A 21,259-nucleotide genomic window follows, 5' to 3' on the forward strand; every position below is an offset into this window, starting at 1 on the left:
GAAGTTGTGTTCAAGGATCCATCTTCCTTTTCACAACTAACAAAATACATTTCTCACCTTACAAAATCCCCTGTCGCACCTTCAAGTGATTTGTTAGTAGTTAAACACACAAATCCAAGGCATGAAAGAAGGAATTATTTATTTTATTTATAAGTCTTAAACATATTTACATGAGCAGTCACTAAGTAAAAATGCTTTTTAATCTTACCTCACAGATAATAAAAGGCATGACAGACAAAGAAACAAAGGGGGTAGGTTACAAATTGTGCCACCCTTGGCTTACCTTGCACAGTCTTTTTCTAATGTCTTTGGCAAGAGTGGTTTTCTATGCAGTAGGTAGGCCATGGTAACAATAGAAAATATTGCACACACTTTTCCTTACAGAAAAAATGTTAAAACATTGTGGTTCACTTGGCTTTAGACTGATTCTATACACGTCCATTGGCCTAAAATAGAGGGAATAATCATTTCAAATGTCCAGGGTAAGATAAAAGATGAATGCTTTCTGCACATCTGCTGTAACAGGGCCTCCTGAATGGAAAGAATAGAAAATGTAAAAATACTGTGCCTCAGTGGAAGAATGTTAACAGATACAGCAGTGGTATTCATTTATTCCCATTAAAAACGTCCTCTTATACAAACAATGTACACACATGGGAGCCCTACAGTTACAAAACAGATAAGGTGTAGACTTACATGGAAATACTGAAGTCTGTTACCACATCCTTTGGGTGGAGCTTAACACACCAGAATAATAAAGATAACATCATGTTGCCAGTCACAGTATAGGATCCACACTTGCTGTGCTTAAGCCCATTTTACATATGATTAAACAAACTATACAAAATGATAAATGAGCCAAAGCTGGCAACAAGTCAGATATTGTATAAGTATTGACTGGAGTCTCCATAGGAAACAAGAAGTATGGGCTAACTGATGACAGGATAGCATGATGAAAACAAAAACAAATAAAGATGTTTTTTGTTTCCTCTTGACTGACAGGAAGTGTATTCAGTCATTAGGGAAGGCAATAGTTTGGTGTTGAACATCCTGATCAGAGTATGGTGGTGGAGCCATGTGGGGTGGCACTGGTTGGTGTGCCACTGATGGCGTTAAAGATGCCCATAGAGTCGGACAGAGTGCTCCTGTTGCCGTCTTCCACCGGGTTTATCTAGAGAAATGGTTAGGAAGATAAGGAATGGTATTTTTGTGGTCAATCACTTATTGAGTGTCTGAAATGTATTTATCATTTTGTAAAATGTACCAAAGATATATGACTTTAAGGTATTTGGGGGAAATAAGTCATTTGTTTTCCTGAGCTACAGTAGGTAAGGAAATAGTAACACACTTACTCCCCAGCCTAATCATTGTCATACAGTCCCTTAATATTCCTCTATAGAGTATAACAGTAACAAAAGCAGCATTACCATCCAATCTGCTCAGGCCAGCACAAAGAGAGCAGGAGATAGAGACATGGTTAGTACGTGAGCAGAAGATAGCAACAGGGGAAATCTCAAATGAAATGAGATAAAGCAAAAAACATAAAAGTACAAATAAAAAAACAGCAACAAAAACAGCTGTAAAGCATTAGTAATTGTAATTGCACAATACCAGTGGCGAACCGTCAGGGCCTTCAAGGTATTCAGAGAATACCCTGGAACACTCAGATAAAACAAACAAAAAATTGATTTAATTATATAAATAAAATGTATATAAAAGGAATAAATGAGAATCGTATCTGTGTTGTTGATCTGTAATATTACAGTATTACGTTGATTTGTTTGTCCTTCTCGGTCCATGCACTACGCATTTCAGTGGTTTTGTGTTCTGGGTCTCTGGGTAGAACATCCTTCAACCAAGGTATTCTACATCCTTGATTGAATGCCCTGGCCGTTGCACTGAATGAGAGCGTACGTTTGGACTGACAGTTTGATCAACCAATCATATATTGATTTGTAGCCAATGGGCGTATTCTTTCAGAGTTCCCCTCGGTTCCAGGCTATTCTAGAAGGCCCGCTAGTTAACTGGTCGAGACAGAGGATCTAGATGAATGCGACGAAGCAATTCATGCCGTTTTATTGTTTGGTGAAGATAATGTTGTTGCGGAATTGTTGTGAGTACCCTTTTCAAGATGACAAGGGTGTGTGTGTGTCCAGAAGGTCCAGTTGTGATAAACACGGTTCGCCACTGCACAATACAACATGTGTGATGCACATATGCTTGCATATTTTCAGCAGGTCCTGGTCTGAATGATGTATTGCACATACTGTATCGACCCCGGGGGTTAATACCTGCTCATGCATGATGTTCGACAGCTCCCTGGCCAGGTCCCTGTAGTTAGCCTTCATCTCATCCTGGTACTCCTGCTGGTCCTCTTTGATCAGCCTCTCGTTCACGCACAGCGCCTGACCGCAGGCGTCCACAAACTGCCTGAGGGGTTGAATTGAAAAAAGTTTACAAACTGGTTTATTGACATACACACTATACATAATCAAAAATAGATTTGTAATACATTTAATAATAATACATGTCATTTATATAGCACACTTTAAAAACAACATCATCTCAAGGTGCTTCACAATGCTATGAGGAGAAAATACAATTAAATAAAGATACATATTGATTTATCTACACTCCCATATGCAGCATTTGGGTAAACTTTATTTGCATAGAACTACAACATATCCTGAGACACAATGTCTGTATAACGGTATTTCTATATTTCTTTTTGTTAAATTAAACAATTAAAATATCACGTTGTTTTACATATGCAAATATCTGCATCATTGATAAGTACCTGAACACCTCTTTGAGCTGTTTGACCTTGTTGTCAGGATATATTTTGGCACTGCTGTCATCGAGGAAAGCTCTGGCATAAGCAAGAGGACCAGCATTGACCTGGAAAACAAAAAAGGTTAAAGATCAGAAATTACAACAAATGCAAGGTGCCAAATTCAAATAGATTGTTTTCATTTTATTTATTTGTGTCTGTAGATTTCTCTTGAAAAACAAAAGTTAGCAATATAATGCTTCATTTACATATTTAAACATAAGATTTAAGAAAAATGTAATCCAAAAAAGAACTGTGTTACTGTTACTAATCAACTTTTATTCGGTCGCCAGCAAGACCTCCCTGTACCTGGACGCTGATGCTGCCCTGCAGTTTGAGCTGCAGGCGGATCATGTCCACCTCAGAGGCGGAGCACAGCAGGCGCAGCTCGGCCACCTTCACACTCATCTCGTCTATGGCCACCTCGATGGGGCTCAGGTCGGTCTGGTGTTGGTACATGACGGCTATACGCTTCTTCACGTACGGGAAACAATGGGTGGCTGCAGAGGAATGGGATTGCGGGAGAAAAATAGGGTGGGAAGACGAAAAGGATGCTTTCAAATGTCATACATAGTTAACCAATACATCAGGAATGCAAAGTACATGACAGAAATAAGACATAAGATGGATCTTTATTTATCCCAGTGGAGAAATTCACAAGTTTATAACGTTTAAGAAAGGTGCTTAGTCATGTAAACACCTCTTTTAGACAAACTGTTGAGTCAACAGTTACTGTCACACTGTTAACAAGCCTAGATAACACATGTGTTTGGGATGAAGATGACGGGTCAGTGATAAACTTCCCCTGACCTTATCTGATTAATGTTCCAGGTGAATGACGAGAAGGGAACCATAAAAGATGAAAACAAGGAATTCCTTCTGCTTCCTCTCAGTGATAAGGCTGACTGTAAAGACTTTCCTATTGCACTTTATATTTCCTGTTTGGCATCTTCTCTGCTGTGCGACTTACTGGTGAGAACGGTCCGCCGTTTACACTGCTCCTCGACCCCTCCCTGCTTCTTTCCCGACACAGTGAACGGCGTCTCGAACACAAAGCGCCGGATGTTGTGACTTTTCTCGAAGTCAGTCTTCCTGTCCTCCAGCTCCTTGTCGTCTAGGTGGGGTGTGACGTGGGTCACCTGGATGTAGGCATACTTGGAGTCTAGGTCCTTAGGGTTCACCTGGGTGTACACAAATATATTTTATCTAGATTTAAACATAGATAGAGGTAAAACACCAGTGGTTATGGGAAAACCGATCGTTTAACATTTTGTGACACGGTTATATAAATAAACACAAATGTGATCCCACCTTGCCGGAGTCCTGAATGATCTTGACGTTCTCCTGACCAAACTTGTCGGAGTAGAGCTTCAGGAGCCTCTGAGAAACCTCTGACAACGGAGTGAACTTTGGCTCCTTGTAGATGTATTCTTTTCCATCTTCATCCTCAAAGAAGCCCTGAGGACGAGGAGAAGGAGGTCAAGGGTCTGCTCAGGAATGATCTGTTACTATATTAAGTAGCTAGGAAAAGGCAATCCCTGGAAAGGCAGTTGTCTTATCTAATTTAGCTCATTTCAACATTGGTGAATTAAAACCCAACACCACATGCCAAGTCAAAAAATATAAAAGAAAGAAAAGAAGGGAATGACAACATGCACACTTCACCAGGTCACCTCACAAAAATAATCTATTGTATCAAGCATATGTTATAGCTTCTCAGTGGTATCTATGGAAACGGGGTGGAGGCAGGCCGGTATAACTACAGGTTATCAGGGAGTGTATCCAAAGAAGCACCTTGGAGTACAGAAATCAGTCTAAGTGCAATTTTAATATTTTACTTTGGGAGAGAATATTTATCACACTAAACAAACCGCTAACTCAATATCTGAATTTAACTACTACTTCTCCACCAACACACAAGCCACTAGAAAGCTACATGTTGCCATTCATTTAACAACAAATAAACCTCAAACAATAAAATGATGCAAGGACAGAACAGCACACCAGGCCACCACACACTGCTAAACCTTCACAGACTTACCGCAGCCTTGGAGGGGAAGGAGGAGAGAAGGAAAATCTCTATTAACGTGGTGAAATGCACAATTCAGTTGTGTAAGAATTGCAAGTGGGTTGTTTGTCTTTTATAAATATAGCCGCTTACCTGTCCGAAGAAGGCGACTCTGAAGTATGTGCCCAGCAGTCGTTTGCCAGAATGCATCACCTCCATCACTTTAGTGTAGGCTCGGTGGAGTGTGTCATACAGGTGGGTCAGTTTCTGTTACACGCAAATCAACCAAGAACAAGAGGAAAGAAGAGGGTTTTATACTTGTATTAAGTCAGTTATGCAGTGAACACAAATTGCCATTTTAACACAACTTCACATTGTGTTGATTATGTTTTATGAATGGTTATATCTAAATCTGACACTTTTCCCTTTAATTTATCAACATTTATGAGTTAGTTGCCAAAGAATATAAGTTGTCTAACATTCAACCTCCGTAAGTTAATAGACCCAGACCAAAGTAAGGATGTAACAGTATTAATAAAATGGGCAAGGATGCATGTGTAAAATAATGCTTTTTTAAATAAGTGACAAAGTTTAGCTTTAAAGATTAACATACCCAATCCAATCCACTTTATTTATATAGCACATATTAAAAGCAGAGGGTTTACCGAAGTGCTTCACAGCAAACATAACATTATAATAAAATATAATATTACAAAAATAGATAAAAGGCACACATACGAATAGATAAAAGGCACATAAAGGCTATGGACAGACAATAAAAGCATAAGAATCGATAAAACAGCTCAAAGTGACTCGAAAGCGAGGGAAAAGAGGTGGGTCTTCAGGCAGTTTACCTCAAAGTCTCTGCGCTGCTCGTAGATGGGGATGATGAGCCGGTAAACATCAGCGATGAGCTCATAACGCTCCGCCTTCCAGAGGCCGTCAGCACACTCCTCCAGCAGCTCCATCAGCACCTCCTGGGCACACAGATAAACACACACTTCATTAAACGCCACCCTCAACACCGGAGTGTCGACTCTTACGGATATTTAACTGCTGCTAAGAGGGACATTTATTTTTGTTCCTATTTGTTTATAGGACTATAGTGCATTTAAACTGAGAACGGTGTTCCTTTAAAGACAGAAGCGAGGGAGGAAATGGATCTATCATCTCTTTTTTTTTTATTGGAGCTCATAAAGAGGAAAGGTTTTCAGAGCAGACGGAAGGTTTCTCATCGTCCAAACATCTGTTAACCGACTCATTAAAGTTCACACAATATCCCGCTATCACTTTCAATTTCACTGGATGATGAGTTCCCTAGAAGAACTGGTTCTAGGCCTCTCTGTCAACAAGCCGCTGACACTTGAGCCAGAATCCCAGAGCTCCTCTGAAAGTCTGCCAGCTCAGGGATTTTCTACATGTGATAAACAACACATGAACCAAGCCCTGTGTCAAGGTCTGCAGCATCGTCACTGAGCACTACACGGAGCAATAGATACAGACAAAGAGATAAGAGTTATTATGTGATAGTTAAAAAACATCCGAAATGCTTGGTCAACACAGTGGGACTAGCATGTAGAACATTTCACAATACCTCATTGAAGTGAACATCCTGCATCCCCACGTCCTCCATCATGGCCGCCTCCTCGTCGATGTTCGGGGTGATGACGCGGAACGCCGAGCAGCCCTGCCTGAACATACCTGACAAACAGATACGGAAGATGAGGGAAAGTTCATTAAAGCGGCAAAATTGTAATATATATAATATATATATATATATATATATATTAATCAAATATGTCATGTGATGCATACCCCTCCCAAAGCAGTGACACGTAACAGCAAAAGAGTCAACAAATAGGATATGTGTCCTTGGAAGGTACAACTAACAAATATTTTGTTACCCTCCCATCAGGACAAATGTTATCTTATCTAATCCTGGTCAAAGTGGTGTACCACTACCGAGCATTGTAAAAAGTAAATACACAAGACATAAGATACTTGTGTACCGATTCGTTGTAGTGTAGACCAATTAAAACAAGAACGAATATTAAGAGATACTAAGTGTTTCTTCAGTAAACAATTCGGAAATTAATTGTGTGGCTACATTTAACAACTATTAATCGTTTTTCTACTGTGTTAATCTTTACCAGTGACTCATTATATGGCCTCTGTAAATTGGATATGGAAAAGGTCAGCGGTTATTTATTGTAACAGGAAGCAGATTGTATATACTTGACTCACCTTTCCTCCACAGGTACTCAGCTACCAGCGCAGCAACATGCACGTAACACATAGCTGCCTGCAGGGGAACAAGACAAATAAGTCACGTTAGCAAAAAAGGGAATTGGTAATAATACAAAATAAAATAAAAACTCCTTGAATATACCTCAGAAAGATCTCCGTTCTTGTGGTGGATGCGGGCCATGCTGTCCAGCCAGGTCTTCCTGAGCTCGGGGGTGCTGGTGTAGGACTTGGCCAGGCTGTACTGCAGGTCCACCAGCATCTCCGGGTCGTTCTCGTGCTCCTTCATCTGCTCCGTGGCCATCAGCACCGTCCTGATGCGCTTCGTCAGGTCCTTCACATCGGAGGGAAACGCTGTGTGCTGCAACAGAACAAGTACAACATTAGTTTCCTTTAAGAATATGGATAAATGTTCATTTCATTTAAGTTAGTAGCAGATATTTTTAGAGTGTAACGTTTTGATTGATCAATTTTAGAATTAATCAACAGTCAAGTTATTGAAAGGCGAGGTACAAAACCCTCATTTTAACAGGAAAGATAAAGGCTCTGAGTTGATAACCCCCCCTGACCTTGATGCTCTTGTCACTGTTGGCACAGTTGTTGATGATGGAGAGAGACTGCTGGAAACGGGTCCCTGCGATGCCGATGACATCAGCAATCAGCTGACTGACAGCAATCACCACCTGGGAGAATAGAGACGAGGGAACAATTCAATCATTATAACACTGCATGACCAAAAATACAAACAGTTATAACATATTCACACTCAAATATCAACACTTACCTGCAGGTGGGTCCGTACAAAAGACTTGCGTCCGGTGTAGTCGAAGTTGCTCTTCATGAGGAAGTAGAGCAGATGTGCGGCGTCGCTGCGGATGGAGCTCAGCTTGGAGTTGCAGCACTTGAGGATTTCATAACAGAGAGACGCACACATGTCGGCCCGGCCGTCAAAGAAGGTGCAGGGGAACTGGAGGACACGAGGGGGGAGACAGAGGAAATGCAGGAATAAAGGAAGATAGATTTTTAAAACCATCAATGTAAAACTCCAAACAGAGTTCATAACAGTACATTGTAGACCACAGATTATCTAGTGATGTTCAACAGATTTGAGTCCCCTTTTAAATATGGTATGGTCAAAATTAACATTTTATTAGTTCACATCTCCCCTAACTTATTTTATTTAATTTTATTGTGTGCTTTTGTTTTGTTCTGTGCTGTTTTGAGCAGTGGTCGGAGAGTTTGACACTTTGAATCACCGACTCAAAAAAAGTGAGATTTAATGGCGTGGTTAAATAGAGGGTGACTGGCACCTTGTAGATGAAGGTCCTGAGGGAGGTGAAGACCTGCTTGAGGGCGGCCTCAGACTGAGGGATCTGCAGGAAGCACAGATGGACCTGGAACACCTTCTTCATCAGGGGGTTGTGACCCAGATCGGAATTAAGCTGAATCTGATGACACAAGAGAATGTAAGCAAAGCGATAAAGATCTAACATGACATTTATTGCTGCAGTCTGATGTGCAGAAATACCTTGAATCCCATGATGAAGATGCTGAGTGTGTCCAGCACAGTGAGACACACCTCTGTGGACACGTTGGCCTCCAGCAGACATTGGCTGCTCACGTCTGCCTCTGTGTGAGAGTACACTGCACAGAAAGCTCATGGTCACTGTGACATATATCGTTTTATCACAGCAATAAATACACAGCACATGATCTGATTGATGTACCAATGAATTCATTTGGCAAGAACTTCTATTTGCTTGATTAAGGAAGGAGATAAACTGTGACATTGTTGTTGCACCGCTGACTGACTGCCACTAGATGTCAGTAAAGGCCAACAAGCATCCCAGGCTTACTGTTGTTGAAGGTGTGAGCGTTCTCCAGAGTTCCCAGCTGCTGCAGGCGGGCGTGCAGGATTCCCGCCCTGTTACGGGACACAGGCAGAGTAAGCGACTTCCTGTCTGGAGCTACAGGCCCCACCCCCTCCTGGCTCCTGTTGGGATGAGAGAAACACCATTACCGCTACGTTTGGATGACACGGAAAGAGACAAAGACACTAAAAAACACAAATAAAATGAGGAAACGTCTCAGTGATGCTTTATAGAAGAAAATAGCAAAAGAACTGAGCTCAGCAGATACATAATGGTAAGAATATAATATTTAAAACGCAAAACAAATGGCAGCATCATGCATTGAATTAAGCAAAGTGAGACAAAAACACAGCAATGCCTTACCCATGCAGGAGGGGCCTGGGGCCGCGACATTAACCACAAAGCAACTTGCCACCAGTGTTACAGAAAAGAGAACAAACCAAAAGCAAGGGGTTAAAAGATTCAGTTGTTTTTGTAAGTCTGTGCATGAGTGTCAGTCATATAATTGCATAGATGATGAACAGTCAGTTCAAGAATGAATCCATTTATTTAGTGTTGAATTAGATTTGAGACATCATTTATTTCCTGCAACACTGTACCTGACGATAAATCTCTTCCCCATGTATCTGAACTGATGAAGGCACACTCTGCAGGAGACAAAACATGGGGCTCAGTCAGGGGTTATTAATACATTCAAGACCTGGAAATCATTGAACATTCTGAAACAGGAAGTTTGTAGCGTAGTCTGATTCCGAACTTACTCTATCAATGTGAAGAAGTCCATGAGTTCCAAGGGAGCTGCTTTGTTCCAGTACGCAAAAAGTGCCTCTGAGGGGATGAAACAGAAAGAAAGGATTACTATGAACAGGTTGTACCTATAAACTTGCGTTAATACCCAGAGCAAAGACTTAGACAGGTGTCATACCCTCTGACATGCTCTTGAGGATGTGCAGAAAGCCAATGAGCAGGTTTTTGATCTCTTCCCGGTCCATTTTGTCACAGCGCAGCACACTGCTGCCCAGAGTGGACACACACTGGTTCTGAAATAGAGAATACATTCAAAAGTTATTGGGCGAGGAAGGTAGAGTTGGAGAATAATTCGACATTTTAGAGAGAAAGGGCATCACTCAAACAACCCAAACTTCAGAGAGGAGAAATGTCAAGTATTTTCCTGAGAGGGGGGAAAGTACACAAGAGCAAAGGAAGCACATTTGCTGCAGCAGCTCTGAGCTTTGAGATAAACAACATCAGTTGAGAAAACACATTTACGGCTTCTAAAGAAATAGTTTAAAAAAAGGCTTCGAGTCCGCGCTCAGCTCTGCCATGATAAAAGCACACACACTCCCTGATGTGGGACACACAGAAGTGAAGAATGTTGGGAGGATTTTGGGCAAATTGTATGTTTTGGTTTCTTAACTGGAGTTCACTAGCACAACAAAATCAATCAAAAATACAAATCAATTTCCTGTAAAATTGTAGCCAACATTCTCTGGTGCAGAGGTCACAAAGGTCAAACTGAATACTTGTATGGGTATGTTTTCCTCATGATTTCCATCCACCCTCTGCCCTGCAGCTTGTTTGTCTCTGTCGCTGTCCTGCAGCGGGTCAGGCAGGGGCGCAGAGAGCAGGGAGAAGTCCATGGTCACCCGCTTGGTCGCACGGGTCAGAGGTGGAACTCTGCCCTCGGGCTCCAGGGGGAGAGGAGGCACATTCACAGAGTGCCTCCTGGTAAATCTCTCCTTTTGGTGGGGTTGGAAAGTTACAGAGCAAGGAGAAGGGAAAGGGGAGCTCTGGAGGAGGGGGGGGGGGGGGAGGATGTCCAAGAGTGAAGAGAGATCACATGGATGGGAGGGCTCTGCAAAGTACCAACTTTAAAGGGAAGTTGGATGTTTTCAAGCAATATTATACTACCACGTTAGCCCTTGTGTTTTGTTGGTATAGGCTTTACTTTCATCACACTTTTATTAAGCTTGGTGCCCATAACAGTGTCACCGAGCAGATACTTCATGTTAACATTCACAGGCATTTATAGGCTACTAATTATAGCCTATCATTCAAATGTGCCTGTACCTTCTCCAGGGAGTTTGTCTTGTCGCTGCTTTTGTCCAGGAGACTGTTCCCAGAGTCGGTGGAGACCAAAGAGCCTCTGGAGTCTGCATGGTGAACTGAGCTCACGTTGGGAGTGGAGCTGTGAGGGGAGGCTGCACAAAATGTCAGAAGATGGCATCAAAATCTAAATTGTACAGGTTGGTTTTTTTAAGAGAAAAGCATGTCCACTTACTGCCAAGTTAAATACACTAAAAAGAGACATTATGCTATTTGTGCACTGACTGTACTTTTGAATGGTACGATAGTGGATTGAGGATGTACCTGTTCCAGAGATGACTCCAAACACATCTTTGTGGAGAGCATTTTCTATGCAGCTCCCAGGTTTCTGAGGGGTCACCATGGAGTGGGGTACCAAAGAGTCCTCCCTGGCATTCTGAGACAGAGAAAGATAGAGTAATACGGTTCTATGTTAAGCTAATATTAACCAAGTCGTTATTGTGTTGAAATCAGTTACAAGCTGCTGTTAACTTTCCCACCACTAGGTGTCAGGCTTACATTGTGGTTGCTTAGGATGGCTGACTCCTTAATGTCCAGTCTGTAAACGTTTTCTTGGAGCAGACCAAACAGGGGGAGGTAGAGAGTTGCAAGTCTTGCCTGCTGGCTCTGCAATGACACAGTACATGTTCATGAGTCATGCTGTATCCTGACTAACGAGGCTACATTTTTAAAAATGGCAGGGTGTTCTGACGCTCACTTTCGCAGCATAGCGGTCGTCAAACGTGTGTTTGATCATCAGCCCCTTTAGCACCTGGATGGCGATCTGGCGGATCTCTCGGAACTCCTGAAGAGCCCCACCCACCTCCCTCAGCAGCAGCCCCACCAGGAAGTGGTTTCGACAGAAGTCATCCGTCAGAGAATAGTCTAGCTGGAGATCTAGAGGGCATTTATCAGCAGATTCAAATCACAGGATGCAGAGAGAGAACAAGCTGAATATAAACTACAATCAACTTAGATTAAAGTGACATGTAGTCATTCACCTTGGAACCTTTGAATTCTGCCTTTTCCAAAGGGCATGGGCAGATTAAGAGGGACATAATGCTCATGGTTGCAAACGACCCGCAGAAACTCGAACTTGAATTCATATAAAGTCTGACAGGAACACAAAAGCAAACGTTTTAGAGAAGATTCATGATTCATGATTTCAATAAAAGCTTTCAAGATAGTAGCATACTAACCTTGGGGTCCCCAGGCATAAAGCAGTTCATGTAGTTGTTGATCTGCTTGAATACGAAGCCTCTGTCCATGAAGGTGAAGCAGCGCTAAGTGAAAAGGATGATTTTATATGACATTTTCTGTCTGTACGTTTAATTTTCTTTGGAATCACATTTATTTAGATCAGGTACAACATGGAAAATGAACAATCTGCTGCGACATTTTCAAATGTACCCTTAACGTTAACCTTAAGGGCAATATTTTAAAACAAATGTATTGCATTGCAGGCATTGGGAGGGTGCCAACCTTGATGAACACTGCCAGGCTGTGATTGGCATTGCGAGCCGCGTCCAGGTTGTCCTTGTATTTCTGTGTGATGTGTGGCATCAGCATATTCACCAGAGTCTCCACCGCATGGTTGAAGGATGCTGAAAAACGTTGGATCCTGGCAAGCTGTACAAGAGAGGGCAAAAGAAAAAGAGGGAAAGGTTTTAGGCTTGGGGGAAAGAGGTTAAATATAAGCTAAGACGAGCAAAACTAGACCTACCTTAACCTTCCCGCTCTCCATGAGAAAATGAGCCATTGATTTCACCAGAGCTTCAAAGAAGTACCATGAGTACTGCAACATAAAAAAACACAGAGCTAAGTATGTATGACAGTAAGAAAGCAAGAACTCAATAGCTAGCTTGGGTAATAGCTAAAGCTAGTTCTTGTGCACGCTAAACTGACATATTTATTACGTGCATGTAAGGTATGTTAGGGTCATTTTCTCAGGGTGTAAATGCTTAAAATGGAGACGTTAGTTAAGTAATAGATCTTACCTTGAGCAGCTTGTTGCTGGTCAGGAAGTCTGTGGAAGGCCTGAGAATGGCTGTCATGGTTTTAGCCAGCTCCTCATGAACTGTTTTCACATTGGTGGAGGAGTAAGGCTCGGGCTTAAACACAAACTGAGAGGAGAGAGGGATACAAATCAGAAAAATACAAATATATAGTCTGCATTCATATGATCAGTATGAAAATAATGAGAGACTGCACCTTGATATAAGATCTCAGGTAATGTTCGAGCCCTTCCTCATGGCACTGCGCTACAACATGAACCATCACCCTGAAGAGAAATGGATAATGACATAGAAACATAAAAGAAGAGGAACACGCCAAAGAAAGGGATTATTTTGATTCATTCTGAGGCTCTAACACCTCATTTACACACTGCCTGCAGAGCTTCAAAGAGTAGTCCCAAACACAGCTGAGGTATATGGAGTATGCAAGCCATAGGTGAGTGTCTAATGAGAAAGAGGATTCAGGCTATTAAAGAGACGCAGGGGAATAAACTACTGAGTGAGTTATAATAATGTTCTCCGGGTGAAGTTTGAAGATAAGGCTGCTGGAAACCAGGTAGTGTGTGTGTGTGTGTGTGTGTGTGTGTGTGTGTGTGTGTGTGTGTGTGTGTGTGTGTGTGTGTGTGTGTGTGTGTGTGTGTGTGTGTGTGTGTGTGTGTGTGTGTGTGTGTGTGTGTGTGTGTGTGTGTGTGTGTGTGTGTGTGTGTGTGTGTGTGTGTGTGTGTGTGTGTGTGTGTGTGTGTGTGTGTGTGTGTACTTGTGGGGACCTACATCTGTTTACATAGTCACGTGTGGGGACTCCCCTCCCTTATGGGGACAAATTGGAGGTCCCCATAAGGGGGATCATTAATTTTAGGGTGAAGACTTGGTTAGGTTTAGGGTTAGGGTAAGGGTTAGGGTTAGGCATGTGTTGGTTAAGGTTAGGATAAGTCTCTAGGAAGTGCATGTAAGTCAATGTAATGTCCCCTGAAGTGATGTATACATGGTATGTGTGTGTGTGTGTGTGTGTGTGTGTGTGTGTGTGTGTGTGTGTGTGTGTGTGTGTGTGTGTGTGTGTGTGTGTGTGTGTGTGTGTGTGTGTGTGTGTGTGTGTGTGTGTGTGTGTGTGTGTGTGTGTGTGTGTGTGTGTGTGTGTGTGTGTGTGTGTGTGTGTGTGTGTGTGTGTGTGTGTGTGTGTGTGTGTGTGTGTGTGTGTGTGTGTCTTGCCTGGTCATATTGACAGCCACATCCTCATGTGTGGCTCTGGTTAGGACGCAGAACAGCTGGTTGAGGATGGTGGGCAGAAAGTTGACCATCACATGACCCTCCATCGCATGGAGACTCTACAAAAAAAAGGGGGGAAGAAAGAAAAATACTATTGAATGAATGTAGGCTCTGGCTTCTCATTTTCCCTGTAATGCCAGATGACAAGATTGTCTTTGATGAGACATGAAAAGGGGTGTGTTCCTGTGTTTTCCTTAGCACATTAGAAATAATTTTAAAAAGCCTAGAATACCTTCAGGTATTTCACCAGCTCTCCCTCTGAAGCTTGTTCTGACATCTCCATGATCTGACAGTGGTGGAAGAAGTTGTGCAAATGCTGATCCTAAAGGAAATATATCATGTTAGATGATGTTTGTATCAACGAACAAAGGACATAAATGGATATAATGTACATACCTGAGTGTAAACTGTGGAAACAAGATGAGTTGAGACTTTGAACAGAGGTTTACCTCCGTCTACCCATTTGATCTCCGAGCCAGAGTGCTGTAATGACAAGTGGGAAATAATGGAAGCACTGGATACTGAATAAAAACGGCACTGTGTTGATTTAAAATGCTAAGGCATTGAGTCATTGACATAATCTGTGACAGATTCTTTGGAAAATAGGAAGTCAAGCTGCATATGGCTGCAGCGTACAAGACAGACGGAATAAGTATTTTATGTGTTTACTTTGCAAACAGATGCCGTACCAAGTTTATAGGCGCAGTTGGCAAAAAAGTGGCTCCTTCACATGCAGTTAATTAAGCAATATGGGTTAGCACTATGTGCCACTATATGTATGTTTTTATATTTTTATTTTATTGGTTTACATTTTTTCCTGATTGCATTATTATGAAGGAGTCATTGCATATAAAGTCAATCACTGTCATTACATTTTTTTATACATTAAAACTTACATAGTGACATAGAATTAAATATATAAAACAAGGTAGGAAAAATAATGTATACCTTGTAAAACCCAACATTAGCACATTGGTGTTCAAATAAAATGTTAAAGCAGTTTTTTATGACTACTTTTCCATTTAAAATACCTACCCTAATCATAACTTACCGTTGCATTAACCCCACCCAGCTATCTTAGTTCTCATTTCTTTTAAGCCACAACAGCTTATTGCTCTTCCAAAATAATCAGATATTGATCATATTCTTCTTTCTCACCTTGTTGATCCCGTCCTGGGAGCCCAGGTACCCGGCGGGCACATTGGCAGCCACTGGCAGCAGCTGTTCGTTCATGATGACTCTGCCATCCCTCAGCAGAGGCAGCCATGCTGAACCCACTGTGAATAGAGCAGGTACAGACACATTTTCAATCAGCCATCAAGTATGCGAGAGTCAAACTGCTTTGCCTACATTATGCTCCCCAGATATTTGCATGAATTCATTCTTTTGTTTTTATAAAAAATAGATGCCGGTGTTTCTCTCCACCTACCTGGAGCCTCCACCAGGTCTTTCTTCTTGCTGTTGCTGTCACAGCTAACGTGATAGAAGGTGAAGAGAAGGTGGTGCTTTTCGTGCAGCTGAGTTGGCAGCTCTATCTTTATCTGAAGGCGAGAAAAACAGATTCCTCGGGTTGGGTCTCGAATAAAGAGGGAGCTTTGTTCAGGAAAATAAAAGGGAACAAAGCCTGCAGAGCATTCCCACTGAGGAGTCAATGGGGAGTTGAAATGTGCTTAAACAATAAGAGAGAAGGTGAGAGGTATGTCCTTATTTTAAAACACACTGCCTTCAAAGTAGATTGAACATAGGTCATAGAGAATACAATATCAGCCTTTCTCCATTCATGGTTTGAGCTATACATAAACATATTTCAGATGCATTATATTAATACAAATGATCCTGAATACAAGCACAGACATACCTCATCATAGAACTCAGGGTTCTGCTGATGGTGCAGGACGGTGGCATATGCCTGCTTGGTGAATAGAGGACCTCCTGGATGACCATAGATGCACTGCAGTAGATTCAAAAAGAGGAAGATGATCAAATATGACACAAAGAGAGATGAGTGCATGTTTACGTATATTAAAAAACATTTGGTTTGGCTATAATGTGTAAGGTCAAGACTAACTAGTTATTAGTTAAAACCCATCAAGATCTTCACTAAAGTCCATGAACACACCTTCACTGGCTGGGCTTCATCCTCATCAGAATCCTTGAATTCAACGCAGACTGCAATATTTCTTGCCTAAAGAAAGGAACACAATAGTTACAATCACGCAGATTATAAAACAAAGAACCAGTTCCAAGATATCCCTGTGCGGATTGCCAGACACTTTTTCTACTGTGCCGTTTCAGATGTCCATGAGTGTCTACAAAGAGACGGAAAATATTTCAGGCAAAGGATTGCCAGCTCTCATTTAAAACAAAAGAGGGCAGAGAGACAGATGGGGAGAGAAGGCGGCTTGCTTTTCCTATATGGAGCTGACCTAGTGAAAATACCGGCCCTGCAATAATGTATTAATCAGAAGCTGCTGCTGCTCTGCGTAAGGATAATTCTATCCAGCTCTGCCGCTTGGCTCAAACTGCCAGAGGCGGATGCCAGTTGTCTCGCAGGATAAACAGCAACATAATACCATGATGATAAGAGAATGCTAGCCAAGCAGTTACTTTCAAAAAGGACAAGTCATGTTTTGGTCTCAACATAAAAAAGCTCCAACCTCTGTTTCCTCAAATGACTTTTAGATCATTTTCATGCATCCATACTGCTCTTACCTTAGTAAAGGTTTTCTGTCCGTCGTATTTCAGGTGTTTTGGGTACACATAGAGGTGGTTCTTATAGATGGTGAATGGCTGGGAGCACTTAGCGATGCAGGGCACAAACTCCTCCACCTCCAGGAGAGCGCCGCCACTCCCGTTGCCTTCAAAGTTCCTCACAGGGATGTAGGAGGTAGTGACGCAATCTGCAGGCGGGAAGTTAGACATGTTACTGGGTTCAAGGTTGATTAGAGAATTCTAAGTGTTTTGTTAATACTTCAAAGGTTTACTTGTTACATCCGGGGCCACGCAGTCAATAGTTACATCTAAGTTCCCTAAGAGCACGGGGAGTTTGGCCATTTTCTCTGCTCTGTTGGAAAACAGATATAGAAACAGTAAGATGTTTCAAATCAGTTCTAGTGATATCTTGAAGAGAGAGGGGAAACATACTTTCTGAAGTCAGTCAGCAGTTTGAACATGTCCTCGTCTGACAGCTTGCTGCTGTCCTGTCTATAAAGAGCCGAGAAGCGAGAGCTCTTGTCCAAAGTTCCTGATGCATCTTTGAACACAGGCCTGCAGAGAGGGAGGGAAACAAACATTGATTCTGGAGAAACATTTCAGTTCTACACCAGTGGTTTGTAAGATATGAGTCTCACAGCAGGCTGACTTTCATTTGACAGTTTTCCCTCAGTTTATATGCAGCATTCAAAATCTGTATCACTGTGCTATTATGGCACAGGAGAATAAGTCCCCTTGGTTTTTGTAAGTGTCCTCAACTGCAAAAAATCTGTCATTGTATAATGCCGCATTTTCACTTCATGGTATGTGGAGTTAAAATACTACAGACCCCTGAGTGGTCCAATAAAACCATCACCAGTGTGACATCCTGAACACAATAGCCTTTTTAAATAGCCATGCATTGAAAGTCATTTGTCTTTTTGAAGGGTAGTTGTATACCTTGCAGCCCAGGCAAACGGCATCCTGTACTGTCCCAGTCTGCTGCAGGCCATCTTAGCATTCTTCAGCACCTTTTGAGACATCTACAGGCAGGTGAAAATGACATTTGCTAATGAATGATTAAAGATAACTTGATCAAATTGTAATTTACAGCCACACCGGGTCATCTCTGCTAACCTTGGCGGAGTCTGAGCTCTTCATGTAGGGTTCAGTGCAGTGGGTGATCCCCCCCTGCAGGACCTTCTCAATCCTGGCCACCAGGAAGATCTCTGGATGGGGGCACGTGACAGAGAAGACCCCCTGTCTGGGGTACTGGAGGGAGCCCACTGGGAGCCCACTGGCGTGCCTGAGGGGACCATCGCTGCTTCCATTGATGTGCACGTCTTGCTTGTTAGTTGAACCTGATGTCATCTGTCTGACCAGAGGGTGGTTGAGATCCACGTGGAAATCGGCCGAGATCTTTCTACTGTTCTGGACGTCGAAGAGCGACAGGACCACGTAGAAAGGCTCCACCTTTGATGGAAGGGATGGAGGAAAATAATTAAATTATGGAAGAAAGAGTAACAGCTTGAGAGGAAACCCATTCTTCCTAATGCACTTCTCATTTTCCGTCCAGTCAAAATGTACCATTGATGTAATTCATCTTCCCATTCACTGCTTTTCCATTACACAAACCCGTGTGTGCGTGTGCGTGTGCGTGTGTGTGTGTGTGTGTGTGTGTGTGTGTGTGTGTGCGTGCGTGTGCATGTGCGTGTGTGTGTGTGTTCTGAGGAGCTAATAGCTGTGGTTTCCCAGCTGAGTGCTGAGTGCAGAAGGATTCCTCCTCCCACAGAGAGAGAGACCTTGGATAGTGACGGCAGGAAACCAGCCTCAGACTGGCGCTGATGCACGGTGGGAGGCCCAGGCTGGTTGCCATGGAAATGGCTGTTCTTCGTGCCAAGTACACCAATTCTGACAAAGCCGGGCAAAATGGGCCGTCTGATCTGTCTGATCTGATTTAGACCTCGCGCTCATTTGGTAAATGACATTTCCTGGAATGATGCTGTATCATACCGGCATGCACGTGCAATCAGGTGTGATTTCTACGTGAACATTGAAGACAATCTATATGGAGTGGTGTAATGTAACAAAGTACATTGCACCTCTGAAGCACTATTTTACATACCTATACTTTCCTTGAGTATTTCCGTTGTATGCTACTTTTTAATGAACTGCTTTTATTTTGCACAAAAAAAGATATAATATGCATAATTTATGATGAAGAACTCTCTCTAGTTTTTAATTGAAATATACATTAGTTGTGGGTCCCTCTTCATTCTCCGCGACGCAGCCCTGCAGGTTGAAGGACAGGTCGTTACAGCTGACCAGGATTCTCTTCCCAAACTTCTCTTCAAACTGCCGCACGTCCGGCTCAATGCCAGAGAAGTCCAGTTTCTATAGGAGGGGAGGAGATGTCATAAGGTTTATATTGGCACAGCAGAACCTTTAAGTGATTCATTCGATACATAACACAACTGGCTGTGGTGCCAGTGAGAGCTTCATCACCTGTGTGTCAGGGTCCAGAGTGAACAGCTTCAGACGGGCTTCACTCCTCATTTTGGACTCAATATCTCTGGCAGTCTGTTAAATAAAGCAAAGTGAACAACAGTTTATTATTTGAAAAGGAAAGGGATAGAAATGATCATGCTGTCCATGTCATAGTCCTGGTTTGGTTTACAGTTTATAGTTTGGTTTGGTCCAAGTCCAAGTCTGTACCAATTGCTGTGATGCCTGCTTATTATCTTTGAAATATACCCTTTATAGGTGCAGCATTATGCTAAATTGGTAAATATAAATCACAAACTAGCGCCTTTAAGAGTTTGTTTTCAGACTGCCCACAGTTGGCCTCATCTGGCCTCTGCATTTGGAGGCCATTCCCACTATAGCAGATGTTTGCTTGGTTAGCACCAACAGGAAACCTGGTAGCAGGAAATACAGCTGGATAGCAAATCCACTGAAAGCAAAGCCGTTACAGTTCAGACTGCTTCCAAGTGTGCTCACATGGCACCTTCAGACATTCAATAGTTTATGGTGTGCGCAAACAGAGGGCAGGATTTAACATGTGACCACAGATGCAAAAATCAGGCTACCTGAAAGCTGTCTTGAAAACTTCCGGAGGAGAGGTCTGCTTTTCCAAGCTCCTCATCTGTTGGAGAGATCAACATGAGCTGATGCAATTATATAACAACATAATGATGTGTTGGCCTCGATGAGGAGAAAAGAATTACATAAGGAAAACATATGGATAATAAAGTTGTTTATCAAGCATGAGTGATTTTCATAAAGAAACAACCCAGAGATAACTTAATTCCATGCGGCACAGGGGAATAGATTAACCCTGAGGTGCGTCGAGCATCAACAGACACAAGCCCTAAGGCACATAAACAAAAACACACAGAAATAATTAAGCTTCTAAGACAGACAAACAAGCTGTCAAAGGGAAAAGGGTACCGTCATGCAGGTCTCCGTTCCTCTTCTCCTGCATGGCCTGTTCGAAGCTGCTGTGCAGGATCTTGTTGAGCGTGCCGATCCACTCCTCCATCTCCGCCTCGCTCTCTGCAGCCAGCAGGAACGTGCTCTTATCCTGCATCTTCAGCTCAAAGGCGAACCGGCGCACTTTGCTGTTCTGGAAGCACACAGATGCAAATATCGATTTCATACAGTCCATTTTATGACATTTCACAATTTCAACCTATAGGGGGAACCATTCAATTTGTGTGGGGCATAAAGGGGTAAAGAATGCCCACTTAAATGTTCTGAATTGATATTGCACTTGGTGGTTTAAAAAGGCTTCAGTACATAAGATCCTTTACCTGAACCACCCCCATGCATGAGTCCAGGAAGATGGTTCCTTTGGGGTCCTTGGAGGTGTTCTCGTCCTTGTAGAAGTTGAGGTTGTAGGATCCGTCCCCCAGCTGGGCCAGATGGAAGTACCTCCTCTTGAAGGACTGGAGGTTAAAAACAGAGGACGTTGACATCCAAACAGCCTCTTTCACTCGAAAAAGACCGCAAGGGTGGAGATGGGGCATGGGAAAGCTCAAGGGTAAAATGACAAAATGCCACAAGTTATAGGCTACCGTAAGCAATGGCTATTTATATTTCCACATGTGCAGAGAGAAAAAGTCACAGAGACTGGAGGAAATCCAAAGTTTGTATTTACATTGATACAATTATGTCATTTAATGAAATGAAATGTGTTTCCTGCATGCCAACTGATTATTAATACATACCACACCTAGTATTAAACAAAAAG

The 21,259-nt window shown here is 42.4% G+C and overlaps 1 protein-coding gene across 5 annotated transcripts in view; it reads right to left on the minus strand.

The window, feature by feature from the left end:
* Window positions 1-122: 122 nt before the first annotated feature.
* The window catches only part of dock9b (dedicator of cytokinesis 9b), a 54,164-nt gene continuing 33,027 nt past the window's right edge, over window positions 123-21,259 (minus strand). For 3 of the 5 annotated variants that reach the window (XM_071205294.1, XM_034099037.1, XM_034099056.1), the window contains exons 7-52: window positions 20,820-20,954; window positions 20,458-20,632; window positions 20,097-20,152; window positions 19,513-19,587; window positions 19,261-19,401; window positions 18,145-18,480; window positions 17,968-18,050; window positions 17,461-17,583; window positions 17,301-17,380; window positions 17,029-17,216; window positions 16,436-16,501; window positions 16,175-16,267; window positions 15,746-15,857; window positions 15,475-15,593; window positions 14,713-14,799; window positions 14,549-14,638; window positions 14,260-14,375; window positions 13,250-13,319; window positions 13,036-13,161; window positions 12,762-12,833; window positions 12,521-12,667; window positions 12,238-12,321; window positions 12,040-12,151; window positions 11,757-11,935; window positions 11,558-11,665; window positions 11,324-11,435; window positions 11,024-11,154; window positions 9,879-9,993; window positions 9,715-9,781; window positions 9,553-9,600; window positions 8,939-9,075; window positions 8,611-8,726; window positions 8,393-8,530; window positions 7,867-8,049; window positions 7,652-7,765; window positions 7,228-7,443; window positions 7,083-7,140; window positions 6,433-6,539; window positions 5,693-5,815; window positions 4,992-5,105; window positions 4,142-4,288; window positions 3,801-4,011; window positions 3,140-3,330; window positions 2,798-2,898; window positions 2,292-2,430; window positions 123-1,171 (exon numbers count right to left, since the gene is read on the minus strand). In XM_071205294.1, coding sequence (XP_071061395.1) covers window positions 1,055-1,171; window positions 2,292-2,430; window positions 2,798-2,898; window positions 3,140-3,330; window positions 3,801-4,011; window positions 4,142-4,288; window positions 4,992-5,105; window positions 5,693-5,815; window positions 6,433-6,539; window positions 7,083-7,140; window positions 7,228-7,443; window positions 7,652-7,765; window positions 7,867-8,049; window positions 8,393-8,530; window positions 8,611-8,726; window positions 8,939-9,075; window positions 9,553-9,600; window positions 9,715-9,781; window positions 9,879-9,993; window positions 11,024-11,154; window positions 11,324-11,435; window positions 11,558-11,665; window positions 11,757-11,935; window positions 12,040-12,151; window positions 12,238-12,321; window positions 12,521-12,667; window positions 12,762-12,833; window positions 13,036-13,161; window positions 13,250-13,319; window positions 14,260-14,375; window positions 14,549-14,638; window positions 14,713-14,799; window positions 15,475-15,593; window positions 15,746-15,857; window positions 16,175-16,267; window positions 16,436-16,501; window positions 17,029-17,216; window positions 17,301-17,380; window positions 17,461-17,583; window positions 17,968-18,050; window positions 18,145-18,480; window positions 19,261-19,401; window positions 19,513-19,587; window positions 20,097-20,152; window positions 20,458-20,632; window positions 20,820-20,954 — 5,658 coding nt within the window. In that variant the 3' untranslated portion in view covers window positions 123-1,054. The remainder of the gene's footprint in view (window positions 1,172-2,291; window positions 2,431-2,797; window positions 2,899-3,139; window positions 3,331-3,800; window positions 4,012-4,141; window positions 4,289-4,991; window positions 5,106-5,692; window positions 5,816-6,432; window positions 6,540-7,082; window positions 7,141-7,227; window positions 7,444-7,651; window positions 7,766-7,866; window positions 8,050-8,392; window positions 8,531-8,610; window positions 8,727-8,938; window positions 9,076-9,552; window positions 9,601-9,714; window positions 9,782-9,878; window positions 9,994-11,023; window positions 11,155-11,323; window positions 11,436-11,557; window positions 11,666-11,756; window positions 11,936-12,039; window positions 12,152-12,237; window positions 12,322-12,520; window positions 12,668-12,761; window positions 12,834-13,035; window positions 13,162-13,249; window positions 13,320-14,259; window positions 14,376-14,548; window positions 14,639-14,712; window positions 14,800-15,474; window positions 15,594-15,745; window positions 15,858-16,174; window positions 16,268-16,435; window positions 16,502-17,028; window positions 17,217-17,300; window positions 17,381-17,460; window positions 17,584-17,967; window positions 18,051-18,144; window positions 18,481-19,260; window positions 19,402-19,512; window positions 19,588-20,096; window positions 20,153-20,457; window positions 20,633-20,819; window positions 20,955-21,259) is intronic. The other 2 variants (XM_071205290.1, XM_071205298.1) reach the window with 2 other exon arrangements.

The sequence above is a fragment of the Pseudochaenichthys georgianus genome, chromosome 2, assembly GCF_902827115.2.
Source record: "Pseudochaenichthys georgianus chromosome 2, fPseGeo1.2, whole genome shotgun sequence".
Classification (NCBI taxonomy): domain Eukaryota; kingdom Metazoa; phylum Chordata; class Actinopteri; order Perciformes; family Channichthyidae; genus Pseudochaenichthys; species Pseudochaenichthys georgianus.